This window comes from Malus sylvestris, chromosome 10 (assembly GCF_916048215.2).
Source record: "Malus sylvestris chromosome 10, drMalSylv7.2, whole genome shotgun sequence".
NCBI lineage: Eukaryota > Viridiplantae > Streptophyta > Magnoliopsida > Rosales > Rosaceae > Malus > Malus sylvestris.
This window is the reverse complement of record NC_062269.1, coordinates 30,212,327-30,227,068: the sequence shown is the minus strand read 5'-3', so window position 1 is coordinate 30,227,068 and position 14,742 is coordinate 30,212,327. Positions and strand designations below refer to the sequence as shown.

General features: G+C 36.1%; 1 protein-coding gene across 1 annotated transcript; it reads left to right on the top strand.

Moving 5' to 3' along the window:
* The first annotated feature begins 12,113 nt into the window (after positions 1-12,113).
* On the top strand, positions 12,114-13,214 carry LOC126586986 (ethylene-response factor C3-like). The gene has a single exon (XM_050251952.1). It carries the CDS (start codon positions 12,179-12,181, stop codon positions 12,935-12,937), a length of 759 nt encoding a protein of 252 aa, XP_050107909.1. The 5' UTR covers positions 12,114-12,178; the 3' UTR covers positions 12,938-13,214.
* The last annotated feature ends 1,528 nt before the right edge of the window (positions 13,215-14,742 follow it).

The window sequence follows — 14,742 nt, the reverse complement described above, 5'->3', positions numbered from 1 at the left end:
TGGAAGGGATCTCGTTTTGCATCTAGTGATCGAACGACCATATGAGTACTCGAAGGCTTCACTCTATCTCGAGACCAAGATGGTATCGAGTCTTACCTAGATCTTTCATCTCAAATTCTGACTTCAAGTGCACGGCAATTCTCGCGATCTCTTCAGGAGTTTCGATGAGATTCATGTCATCGACATATATTACAACAATCGCATATATGAAATGTGACTTCTTAGTGAACACACAAGGGCATAGTTTGTTGTTCACATATCCCTGACTAGTCAAATACTCACTCAGACGGTTATACCACATTCTTCCGGATTGTTTCAAATCGTAAAGTGAACGCCATCGTCGAATTGAGAGCATGTTCCGAGGTTTGGAAATATTTGAACCAGTCAATGTAAGTCCTTCTGGAACTTTCATATAAATTTTCGTATCAAGATCTCCACAGAGATACACAGTTACTACGTCCATCAGCTGCATACTTAGTTTTTCGAAAACTACCAAACTGATAAGGTAGCGAAAAGTAATCACAGCCATAACGGGTGAATAAGTTTTGTCATAGTCAATCCCAAGACGTTGTGAGAAGCCTTATGCAACAAGACAAGCTTTGTAATGCACAATTTCGTTCTTCTCACTATGCTTCCGAACGAATACCCATTTGTAGCCAACGGGCTTCACATGTGGAGGAGTAAAAGCTATAGGTCCAAACACCTTACATTTCGTAAGTGAATCGAGTTCAACTTGGATTACTTGTTTCCAGTTTGACCAATCAATTATACATCGACATTCATCAACGGAACGCGGTTTAATGTCATCGCTTAATATGATCTCAGTAGTTACAGCATATGCTAATGCATCATCGGCAATCATCTCATTTCTATGCCACACATCATCTAAACTAGCATAATAGATCGAAATCTCATGATTCTCGGGAGGAGGATTCGTCGCTTCCATAATCTAGAATTTCCTCATGAGTTGGATAAAATGAGTAAGCGATAGTCGGATTCACGGTAGGCTCTTCGAGACCTTTTGTCATGGATTTCCTCTTCTGAGGGTGTGAATCCTTTGAACCAAGGGGTCTGCCACGCTTTTGTGTAGGGGGCAAATGATTGGCTAGCCGCTAATGTATGTGGATCACCAATATTGACGCCCCGGGCCTGCAGGAAGGAAGTCCGTCATACATTTGGTATATCCATCTTTGTAGGCGTATTCGCAGCTGGAATATGTGATCTTGCCACTCACGCTAGATCGGTGAAAGCATCTGCATGCTCTGAGCTATATTCTGGAAATCTAATATGCGCTGCACTTCAGTTTCAAACTAAGCGGTGCGGGGATCTAAATGAGACAAAGTGGGAGTCATCCACGATAATTCGCGTCGTTCTTCAGGAATGTTGATGTTCTTATCTCCCCCTAACAATGGGAAGACTGTCTCATATAAGTGATAATCGGAAAAACGAGCGGTAAACAGATAGCCTGTCAAAGGTTCTAAGTAACGAATAATTAAAGGAGAATCATATCCGACATAGATTCTCATCCTTCGCTGAGGCCCCATTTTTGTAAATAAGGGCGGCAAAATTGGCACATATACCACACAGCCAAAAATGCACAGATGCAATATGTCGGGTTCATATCCAATAACCAACTTAAAGGCATTAAATGGTTGTGTCACAACAGGCCTCAAGCGGATCAACTTTGTTGCATGCAATATTGCATGATCTCAAGCAGTGATCAGGAGCTTGGTACGTATGACCAACGATCGAGCAATCATTTGTAAGCGCTTAATGAAAGCCTCTGCCAGGCTATTATGGGTGTGGACATGGGGTACGGAATGTTCAACTTCAACCCCAACCGACATGCAATAGTCATCAAAAGTTTTAGATGTGAATTCTCCAGCATTATCCAATCGAATAGATTTGATCAGATAATCAGGGTGGTGAGCCTTGAGCTTGATAACCTGAGCTAACAGTTTGGAGAATGCAGCGTTCCTTGTGGACAACAAGTACACATGTGACCAACGTGTGGAAGCGTCAACCAAAACCGTAAAGTATCTAAATGGTCCGTATGGAAGGTGAATCGGTTCATAAATGTCCCCCTGAATCCGTTGTAGAAAAATGGAAAGATTCAAACGAATCTTGTCATAAGAAGGCTTAGTAATAAGTTTTCCTATAGAACATGTTTGACATGTGATTCCTTGGATCAAACCTAAGCTTTGGGTTAGTGGATGCCCATGTGATGATTTGAGGATTCGACGCATCGCTATTCATCCGGGATGTCCCAAACTATCATGCCAAAGTGTAATTTCGTGCGCAGTCCCAGTAGTAGGGTCAGCAGCATAGTGGCATTCTATGGGGCGTATAGTCGTAGTATACAGACCACTCGGGATACGCTTCTGGCCATATTCATATGAAGTTATGCACAGAAATTCAACTTTGTTTTCTATGTAGGTTTCAACGTGGTAATTGTTATCTCTAACGTCCTTAAAACTTAACAATGTTCTTCTGGAATGTGGAGAATAAAGTGCATCAGCAATGGTCAAGATTGTACCATTGGATAACATTATACGTGCTTTATCGTATCCTTCTATCAGATTGGATGGGCCTAAGAAGGTTATCATAGGTGCATTCTTAGGTATGAAGTTAGTGAAATAGATGTGTTCATGCAAAACGGTGTGCGTGGTTGCACTATCTGCCAAACAAATAACTTCCCCACTAGTCATACCTAAAATAAAAAATTAATTTGAATCGGTCACATGCACAAAAGTTCTAAAAACAAGTAGCAATTCAAAATAATTTCATTTATTCAAGGATGGTAATTAATTAAAACTTAATATCCAAAAACAAATCACCAACAAATAATCCAAACATAAAGGAAAATTGTTCAAAAATCAACCAAAAACAAAAGGGGGGGTTCGGCCACTAGGTGGAATTCGGCCCTATGGTGCAATTTTAACTAACTAAAATTGTTTATGTCTAAGATTCTAATCTTCCATATGAGTGGTATCCTCTTGAAAGTTAGAAACCTCCATCTTTGTGGTCTCCAGTTCATCCACTTGCACGAAGTTTGATTCAAACTTCTTATGACGAGAATGATATTTAGCTACAACCTTCTAGGGAGCTCGACAAACATGGGACCAATGGTCCTTTGAACCATAGCGATAGCATATGTCCACATCCATGGTCTCAGCTGTTTTTCCCTTATTCTTAAAGTTCAGGGCCTTGGGAGCGAGGTTTGAGCACTTTTGGGCTTTGTTTCCTCCATTGGATGGGCCTTCACTTTGTTGAACTCCGCGGGGTGGCTTCTAGCTGCCCCTACCATGCCTCTTTTGGTGTTTTGGGTGTTGATTTATGCTATAATGTGCTTCAGGCACAGCAGTGCCTAGCAGGTTGAGCTTGATGATTCTTCATCAACAGCTGGTTCTGCTTTTCAGCGATAAGTAAAACATAGATCAAATCTGAGAAATTAGTGAACTTCTCAGCTCTATATTGTTGCTGCAGAATAATATTAGAAGCTGATAAGGTCGAATAGGTCTTCTCCAGGAGATCATCTTCGATCAAAGTTTCTTTACAAAACTTGAGAAGTGATTGGATTCGACAAACTTCATAATTATATTCATTCACAGACTTAAAGTCTTGAAATCACAAATGCTGCCAATCATGTCTTGCTTCAGGAACGAATATGTCTTTTTGGTGATCAAAACGATCAGCCAAAGCGACCCATAGTGCACGTGGATCCTCCTCACCAAGATATTTAGCTTGTAAAGCATCATGGATATGTCTTTGGATGAAGATCATAGCAATGGATTTTTCAACTTCACCAACAGGGTTGTCTGCCTCTTCTTCAATGGTGGGACACAAGTTCTTTGCAGTGAGGTGGAGTTTCACATCTTGGACCCACTTGAGGTAGTTCCTTCCAGATACCTCAAAAGTGGTGAAGTCGAGTTTGTTCAAATTCGACATATTCCTATCACAAAATAGATGGACAAGATGTGGTTAGTGTAATGGAGAAAAATCAATCCATTCACATAGAAGTAGAACATACAGTATCTAATAGACATGTATTGGTTTAATTTTGTATGAAAAAACTTCAAGTTTTCATGGGTGATGTTGTTAAATGAAAACTTCAGGTTTTCAAACAAGGCATGTTTTTAAAAAACTTCAGGTTTCGAAATAATTATGAACTTTACGTTCATATGTTCCTACAGGCAAACATAAATATACACACATAAATATGCAACAAGAATATGTGCAAATAGAACTTCAGGTCTACAATTATAATTGAATTAATTATTTGGATTTCGGGCCAAATTTTAAAGCGTGGGTGAAAAATATAAAACCCATTGGGCCTAAAAATTAGGTGAATAAACTCGGGGCCCAAAAGAAGGCCTAAGCCCACGAGTGGCTTAATAAAATGGGTGATGTGCATCCTAGGCCTAAGAATGGGCTGGGTTTGGTCTCAGGTTAAGCAAGCATGCAGGCCCTTACCTCACAAGGTAATTGGGCTGGAAGCGCAAGCCCAAAAAAAAATAAAAGGAAAGCCCGTAAAGGGCATGGCTCGCCCGTGATGCGGCGCATGGAAGACAGTAAAAGCCTAGTGGGCACGATTGCGTCTGTGGGCCAGATCATCACCAAAGCCAATGGGCTGGTGATGTGGATCGAAAAACCAGCAACACAGGCAAGGCCCAACGTCATGGGTGCTATACGAATTGATCGAAAGGAAATCAAGGCCCGTTAGGGCTCGAGTGTGATTTCTAGGCTACCCCAACGGCGCTGGGTGTAGAGATCCACCGGATTCAGTCAACAACGTCACTTCAGGCAACGTTTCCATGGTCGGTGTAAGCTAGGGTTCGTTGAAGAACCAATTATTTGTTGGTGGAGATGAAATCTCAACATCGAGGGAGGGGGAACCGAAGGAATTCAACTGATTTCGAATGAAAATCCCATGAAATTCTTCTGGAATTTCAAGAAATCACTGGTGAAAATGATGGGGTTTTTCCAATTTACATGACTTTCAGTCGTGTTTTGTCCGAAAAATCGACGGGGATAACCTGGGCTTTAGGCCGTGGGTCAAGACAAGGTGCTTCAAACGCAACGTTTTCGGTTCAAGCTTGCGGCCTGGGTTTCAATATTGGACTTGGCTTGCTAAGCCATCGCAGGCTGCTGGCTGTTTGCATAATCTAAGGTCGAGGGTTCGAAGAACCCCATTGTTTCCTAATTTCAATTTTTCTTTTTTTCTTTTTTCTTTTCAATTCAATTCATATATAATTCAATGTGATGCATATGTAATTCAATAATTTTTAATGCATGTACATATATTTGATGCAATTCATGGAAAATATCAAATTCACATAATTCAACAATTATGAATATAATGCATACACAATTTATGTACAATCTACAATTCAAAAAACGTAAAGTTGGGTCATGCATTATGGTGAATGTTCATGATATCAGGGCTACAAAAATATCGAGATAAAAACCGTTGTTTTGAAAGAACATGATTGCGTGATGATATGGATGAACTGGTTTGATGCAAAAAAATCTCCTCGTCAAATTCCTAAGCGCAGCGGTAGGAGTGTGCTGATAACATGTTGTACCCTATTTTATCTAACAAGGTTAAGAGGGGTCGGCGGCAAGGGTAGAGAGATTGAGAGAGATATGTTTGTAGAATTGTAAGGGAATGAGTACCTTTATTTATAGTAGTAAAAAGGAGAGAAGAAATTCCTTTATCCTCAAGGAATACAAGTTGTAATAGGAAAGGATAATTAGAATCAAGTCTAATCTAGGATTACACAATCACACTTAAACTAGGAAAGTTTACAACAACTATCTATATTTAGCTATTATAGAGAAAAAGATCTTGCACATGATGAGGAATTTTTATCTATACACGAAACGTAAATTACCTGGTATATTACTTTACGCGATGTTGATGCACAAAATCAGTGAGGACTTCGGTACAACAGAAAGTGTTAAGTTTGTGACCTTCGCTAGATTGCTCCGGTCACTAGTGTGGACAAGTATGTAAATAGATAAAGACAGAGTAGCAAACACAAGATGTACGTGGTTCACCCAGATTGGCTACGTCCACGGAGTAGAGTTCTCATTAATTGTGAAAGGTTTACACAAGTACATAGGTTCAAGCTCTCCTTTTGTGAGTACTAGTGAATGATTTAGTACAAATGACATTATGAAATATTGTGAGAGAATGATCTCTATTTATAGAAGAGAGTTTTTAGTTTCATTCTGACATTGACACGTGTCATGTTGTGATTGGCTTCTGATGTTGACACATATCGCGCTATGATTGGCTTCTGATGTAGACACGTGTCGCGCTGTGATTGGCCTCTTGGTTGGAGGGAAATTCTTTTGGGTCCTTGACGGATAACGTTGACCGATGTTTAGTAGTTTCGGGATTGATCAAGTATGGTACAAACACGCGCTATAATAAAAGTGAATAGAAAAAATAATATGTCTCATTGTAAGCCCTGGTTTGGTACTGAGGTGCTTCTAAAAAAAAAATGGATATCAAAAAAAATTAGGAGTTTTTTTGTGTTTGGTAAACATTCAACTTTAGCTTTTTTTTTCACAGTTTCGGTTTCTACCTTGTTCCCCCGAATCCCGAAACCCCCAGCACCAACCACACTCATTCCGACCAGGGGTTTCTGCCTTCTTCTCCCAATTTTGATCTCACACCGTCTGATCTCGATCATGCAATCCTCGACAAGCTTCAGAAACTAGATTTGAAAGATGAGGGGGAGAACGATGGAAAGCCTGATGAGGTGCAGAAGCTGGATTCAATAGAAAAGGTAGAGGAAGATGGAGCTGGTGAGTGGCTAAATGTGGATTTGAAGACGAAGGATGGAGCTGGTAAGTTGCAGAAGGTGGATTTGAAGGCGGAGTAGGGTGGAAAGGGAGTGGAGGAAGAAGAGAAGAGTTCCGGTGAGCAATAGGGACAAGATAAAAAAGAAACAGTCTTACAAAAAAGAATATAATAAAAAAATTATAAATATCTTAATAAAAAAAGGTAAAAGTACTTTCTTTGTTTGTAAATAGTTTATATAAATCTTATAAATGTCATAATAAAAGAAAAGATAAAAAAAAATTTATTATATAATATTCAACATCATATCTTTTTTAGTTATTTTATACAGTCACAGTTATTTTACATAAAAATTTACCAAACACTTTAACACTGCTTTTTTTGTTGAAAGCACTTTTACAAAAAAAGTTTACTAAACACTCTACTGCTTTATTTCAGAGCTGTTTATTCTCACAACACAGTAAAAGCAGTTTTGTTTCAAAGCACAGTAATACCAAATCAGCCCTAAATTTTGTTTAACATAAAAATAAATTCACATCCTATGATTTAACTAAAATATTTATACTAGGCTTCCATGTTCTAGTATACTAGGCATGTTTACGTAAGGGTAATCGGAATAAAGAAAAGGAATTGAATTCCAATTATGGAGTATTCCGATGTTTACTAAATATTAAGGAATCAAAAAAGTGGTGGAGCCCACACGAAACAAGGAATCCAATTCCTGAAATTGGAGGAACCAGATTCCCTAGTTTTGTGAGGCATTTGAATTCCCTGAGGGCAAGGGAATCGGGAATGCATATTTTATTCCAATAATGCCCTCACTTGTTTCTTAGTATTCTAACATTGCCCTTCATTTGACACTCATTATGTCATTTTTAATAAATAAATAAAACCTATTTATATATTTTTATATAGATAATTTTATTATATAAATTTAATTAAGAATTTAATTTAATTAATTAGTATGAAAATAATTTATTTATGTAAGGTTAATTTAGTCATCAACTTAGTTTTCATTCCGATTGAAGTGAATTAGTAAACAAATTATATGAACTCAACATCATTCTTGCCATCTTTTAATAAATAAATAAAACCTATTTATACATGCTTATATAGATGAATTTTATTATATAAATTTAATTAAGAATTTAATTTAATTAATTAGTATGAAAATAATTTATTTATGTAAGGGCAATATAGTAATCAACCTAGTTTTCATTCCGATTGAAATGAATTAGTAAACAATTTATATTGATTCAACATCATTCCTATTCCGATTCCTGATAATTTTAGTAAACAACTTCAACAGGAATCAGATTCTGATTCCACCTCATTTCAATTCATTCTCAATCCAATTCCCCCTCAATCCAATTCCTCTCAATTTGATTACGAATTAGTAAACGCGCCAAGTTACAAGAGTGCACAAAGTACAAAACCACAGGCCCACAAATTTGGCATGTACAGCGCTCCAAGTTCTGTAAGAAATTAAAGAATAGAATTTTAAAGCGTCGGTAATATTTAGGCATTATTGGTCAAAAACTTTAATTACCAGCACTATTGAAATGATAATTTCATGCGTAAGAGAGGTTTCACTTTTTCATTCAGATATCTTACAATATGGGCTTATTTTAGTTACGCTATTTAAAATTGGATTTTCATTTTATTTTATACTTTGTAATTTAAAAGTTATTATTGAAATTTTAAATTTGTCCCACTTTATTATCTTTTTATTTCTTCTGTCAAATCGTCGTTAAAGTTGCCAACATGGATGAGTAAAAATGTAATATCATAAGCTTATGAACTCGATTATGATCTCAATTTGCCTCTAAAACTTGATTTTGATTCCACTTTGCACCCTGAAACTCAAAATCATCGTTTTATAAACCTCCACTATGAATTGTTGAAAGTTAATGCATAATGTAGATGTGTTTGATTATAAATCTCCTCTATACACTAACATTTAACAGTAAGAAAATAGTAAGTTTAAAAGAAAAAGTTAAGGATTGAAATTTGTGTGGGTTGCTGTGCTTGAGTTGCAGAGATCTGAAAAGAAAAATAAAGAAGAAATTGATTAGCCTGTTGCACCCAAAGTAAATTCACATAATGAAATTTGTTCCAGTTCTATTGATAGCAAAATTAATCTTAGAGAAAGAGAGGGAGAAGTTCAAAACAAACTAAGAATGCTTTGAATCTTGCTTTTTTTTTCACATATGCATTTTTTAATCCATGTTAGGATATTTGATGGCTTTTGAATGGAATTAACATATTAAAGTAATGTGGAGCGAATTTTGAGTTTCATGGATTAAATTGACAATTTTTTAGTTTTATGGGGGTAAAGTGAGATAAAAATGAATTACAGGAGACAATGTGAGATTAAAATGGAGCGAATTTGACAATGAAGGAAAGGAAACATGGTAAAGTGAAACGAATTTTGAGTTTTAAAGAGTAAAATAATGACTTTTGAATTATAAGAGGCAAAATGAATCGAATTCCAAGGAACGTAGCTAAAATTTTGAGTTATAGATGAAATTTGAAACATGCAGTTTCCCTGTCCTTTCTTCATGGTGGCTAACTTAATTTTTTTTTTTTTTTTATGTACAAATTACAATATTAGTTAGGCGACACTCTTAGTTAAAAGAATCCACACACACACACACACCTGTATGCAAAGGGATCCTCATATTTTTTTTAAAATGGGGATTAAGTGTGGGGCCCACTCCACAATGAATCTCAACGATCCGAACAGTCTATTTTATAAATATCGATTCATAGATCATGCTTACAAAAATTCATTTCAATCCAAAACCATTTGCCTGTTTAATTATCAAGATAAAATTTCATTGTTTTTTATATAACAAAGTATTGTTAATTTCTTTGAACCCAATTAGATGTTCTAAACATTTCCGATTTGGTTAATATAGGAAGCTCTATGTTTAGCTTCAGGTAGATAGAGTTGTTTCCCCAACATACATCGGGTCATTTCTCCTAAAGTGTCCTCCCCACTCACGTTCCCAAAACGATCGAGTACCTCCTTTCTCGGAGAGGTAAGAAAGTCAAGCGAGTGGGTAGGTTGATGATCTATGAGGTGCAACTTGAAAAATAGATGGTTCATATCATTAAAGTTCGATGTGGTGTAGACCCCACTACTAATCCCCATTTTTATAAAAGAAAATTAGGGATCCTTCCCTTAAAGGTTATATATATATATTGTTTAGAGGCACTCTTATGGGAAGAAGTTTTCGTGAATAACCTGGATCGGTTGATGTTTCATGTATTGTACGTCTGAAAAATCCCTCAACACTTGATTTCTTCTCTATTTTGATAAAATTTGAAGCTTTATTTGTATCAAAAACTGAATAAAATAAGCCAACTTAAGAACTTGGAGGGACTACTTAATAACTTGGAGGGACTTGCTTGTAACTCAAAAACCATATTGTGAATCATGAGAGAGAGAGAGAGAGAGATAATAATAGGGTGGTGCTATCCACTCACATATTTTTACTTCTTACACGCTTTTGATTTCGGTCATCGAATGAATTGAAAAAGATCAATAAACTATAATTAATAAGAGTGTGTGAGAAGTAAAAAAATGATGTATAAATAGCATACCCTGATAACATTATAACAAGTGTTACCAAACCACATAACAAATAAAACAATACAAAAATATTTCCTCACCTTTATGCATATTTGGAGAAAATAGTTACAAACTTATATTATTATTTTTTAACAAATGATAGCATTAGTGAGTTAAATTGTTAGTTGTTAAGAGAAAGAAGTACACTGGAGGTCAAGCAGCACAAGAATGCATATACATAATTATTTGCTGTCACTGCCATAAAACATCAATTTTTTATAAACTTAGTATTTAAACTTAAGTGTTGAGAAAAGACAAAATCTGATAATAAAAAATACCATCAATGTTTCCTCATGAAGCTTTTTAAATAGTAAATGATGTCAAAGGATCTTATATGTATGCATATTTTGATTTCTTGTTCACACAAAACCCCAATCTAGTAGTTATATAATTTTTTTTTCCGGAGAGTAGTTGTATAATTTATTTAGTTCATCTATAAAAAAAATTCTCTTTTTATATGTGGCTTCAAGCAATACTTTTTCCACCAAAACAATCTACAACCGATTTCCAAAAAAAAAAAACAATCTACAACCACGGTTTTAGAGCCGACAGGAGGAGCGAAATATGGCTTAGATTCAAATGATAGGGGGGCAAGAAGTATTCAAGATTCTACATACAGAGAAAACACTTAATTATTTGAGTTATCTAAGTAGAAGAAATCATAAATATCATTTCCTTATTTTTTGGGTAATAGATGATTTACTATAACACTTTTAGAGTTCGTTTGAATGCTTTTAAAATGACTAAAAGCGTTTTTGGTAAAAATGTTTTTGGAACCAATCCTTAGTAAAAATGTAAGTAAATTCTGGAAAATCATTAAAAGTGCTTCCTGGAAAAAACACATAACTTTTGCTTCTTGCATAAAGCACTTAAAGTGCTTTTGGAACCAAATCTAAAAACGCTTTTAATCATTTTAAAAGCATAAATATTTGTGTTATGCAAGTGGAAAAAATCATAAATATCATTTTCTTATTTATTTTTTTTTTAGGTGATAGATGATTAATAATTTCTTTACGAGAAATGCTAATTAAGGAGCTTAAAAGTAAAACTTTATATAAACTCTCAGTCACCTCATGTTTTTAACAAAGTTTTTATATCAACATTATAAAACAGTATGCCAAAAATATGAAATAACAGAGACTCTCTTTGTAAGAGTGTCTTTTAACATTTCTCTTTCCTTAACCTTGATAATGTTTGTTGTTTGTTTAGCCAGCTAGGTGGTAACTGACCACCGCCGGCCAGCTGCACCACTCCACACTAAATTCCTTAGATGTGAGACAAACTGTTTATTCAATTCGTTATGTAAAACGGAACCAATTGCAAACAATTGCGGATTACCAAGATGCCACGGCAACATCACAGTTTTATATTATATAAATTAACTTTAATTTGTTAATTTAGGTCAGACCCCGCCGCCGGGCCTTATTTGACCCACGTGCCTAAAAGCATGGTCCTTGTTATAAACAAAGAACATTGAGCTTCACTGGATTTTTGTGGACAATCCTAAAACATCCTCCTTGACCGTAACTAGTACCTTTCATTGCTTAATCTAATCATTTATATTATTCTAATATCTGCCTTGTCTTTTAGTCCAAAATTCAAAAAACCTTCTTGTTTTTCTTCTAGTATATATAGGGCCTTTTTGGTACCATAACAAAGAAACAACCACACCTCAAGGAAAAGAAGAAGAAAAAATCACAAATTTAAACACCCATTCAATACCAACCCACATGGAAATGGAGTCTGCTTTCTTCCAATTTTCAAGTCCAGACTTCTCATCAGATTCCTCCTTTGGTTCATTACACTCCTTTTCATGGGGTGATGAATCACTACTACTTCCTTTCAATAGCCATGAGTTGATGAATTTTCCACCATTCAACACCAACGACTCCCAAGACATGTTGCTCTACGATGTGGTGGCCAAAGGCGCAAAACAGACATTAGTTGCACAGAACGAGGCGAATAGCTTCAGTGGGGTTAAAGAAGAGGAGGTGACTTCAGCCAACAACCAAACCCTAGAAGAAAATTCCACAAAAGAAAAGGCTTATAGAGGGGTGAGGAGAAGGCCTTGGGGAAAATATGCAGCAGAAATAAGAGACTCCACAAGGCATGGGATTAGGGTTTGGCTCGGCACGTTCGATAGTGCAGAGGCAGCTGCTTTAGCTTATGACCAAGCTGCATTTGCACTGAGAGGTTCTTTGGCTGTGCTTAATTTTCCAGCACAAGTTGTCCAAGAGTCTCTTCAAGAAATTAAGTATAGACACGATGAAGCGTGCTCGCCTGTTATTGCACTCAAGAGGAGGCACTCCATGAAAAGAAAGTCGATGCACAAAAAGAGTAATAAACCAGTTAGCCAACGTACGGATCAAAGAAAAGTACAGGAGGTTTTCCCACAAAATGTGATGGTATTAGAGGATTTGGGCGTTGAGTATTTGGAAGAACTTTTGGACATAAGCTCATGTGGAAGTAATAACTGGAGTCCGCAGTAAAAGATAAATCATAATGTTCATCTTTCAGATATCTATTTTTATGTTTTGTTTAATTAAATATTAAGTTAACTTTTCTTTCCTTCATCTTTGACCTTCTCTTTTTTTCCTCGTTAGTTTGACCTACGGATCAAAGGTTCTAGTTGAGGACGAGTTGAGGGGTCATGGTGCAGCTTAGATCCAGGGCCTCTGTGAATTCTATCAATTAATTCCCACTTCTTTGTAAAGTTGAAAGAGATGGAATGTACACATGTGGATCAAAAATATTTTTCTCTCTCAATTATTGCAGTCTATAATATTACATGAAAACCTATATATTCTTTAAAATTACAAACATATACATAGTGGCCCCAAAATATATTAATTTTGTCCCTTTTCTAAGTTAATGGATTAGGAAGCAAGGGTGTGAATGATCATATCTACTGGCCTCCAGAATCCAAAAAGTCACTTCATCATTGTTCTTAGAGGTCACAGCTGACAGCTTATCTTGATATTTTTTCTTAAATTTAGCAGTTATGATTTGCATGTGACACCTGAGTGATGTATTATTCTCCACCATGTTTATATATGAATTTGTTTCTGCCTTCAATATTAAAATTTCATGGTAACACCACCAAACCAAAGAAGTAAAGAATTTTAAAAGCACCCTACTTTTAGGTGTCGATCGTTATCCTCAACACTCGACAATTTGTGTTTTCTAGTTTTGATGCTTTGCATTCAAAATACTTGACCATGTCCCACTCCCCACTATTTCTTTTCAAACTCGAACACGTAATGGAGAGACGATCCTCGCCGGATTTTTTTTGTGGGGATTTCGGGAATCTTCCAATTACATCTATTCATTGTACATTGGAAGATCCGACTAGGATCCTCCTGGCACATAATGGGCCAAGCAGCAAATAGGAAAGACAACGTCCCAATCCAAGGAGAAAACTTTGTAGTGAGTGGCTATTGGTACTTGGTAAAGAAATAGTATGTACAAGAAGGAAAAAAATTCATAAAATTCGAACACATGCTGTCTTTTAGTTCGAAATGTTTCTATAAAAGGAAAAAAAAAGGTTGAGGTCCTCTAATTCAACATGTAATCTATATAGGGGTGTGATATCCACACACCCCATTTTACTTCTCACACACCTTTTTAATTTTCGACCGTCGGATCGGATGAATTGAAGAAGATCAAAGGACAGAAATTATCAAGGGGTGTGTGAAAAGTAAAATAGGGTGTGTGGATAGCACACCCCATCTATATAATCATGTCAAAAAGTTATAGATGTCATATTTGCTTCCCACCGAAAGATGTCATTTGTGCTTGCCATCAGTGCAAGGTTATACCAGCAAAAGATATACTAATGTTTACAGTACTAGTGAAACTACTTGGTTGGAATATATTTTGGCAGGACTTGGGCGTCAAATATTCCCATCCCAACAAGTTATATTGTGATAATCAAGCGGCTTTGCACATTACTTCAAATTCAGTCTTTCATGAGCAAACAAAGCATATAAAGATTGATTATTATTTTGTACGAGACAAGATTCAAAACAGAATGATCATGACGAATCACATATCCACATCACAACAGTCAAGCGACATTTTCACAAAATCATTGAGCTCTGGGCAATTCACGACTTTACTTGGAAAGTTGGGAATCACTGACATACTTCCAACTTGAGGAGGAGCGTTAAGGAAAATAAAATCAGTTGATTCTCTATTATGGTGCCTTATATCATGGAGAGCCAACTACATTGACTCATCTTCATTTCTGTTCAAACATGTAAACCAGAAACAATTTGTATATGCTTTAATTTAA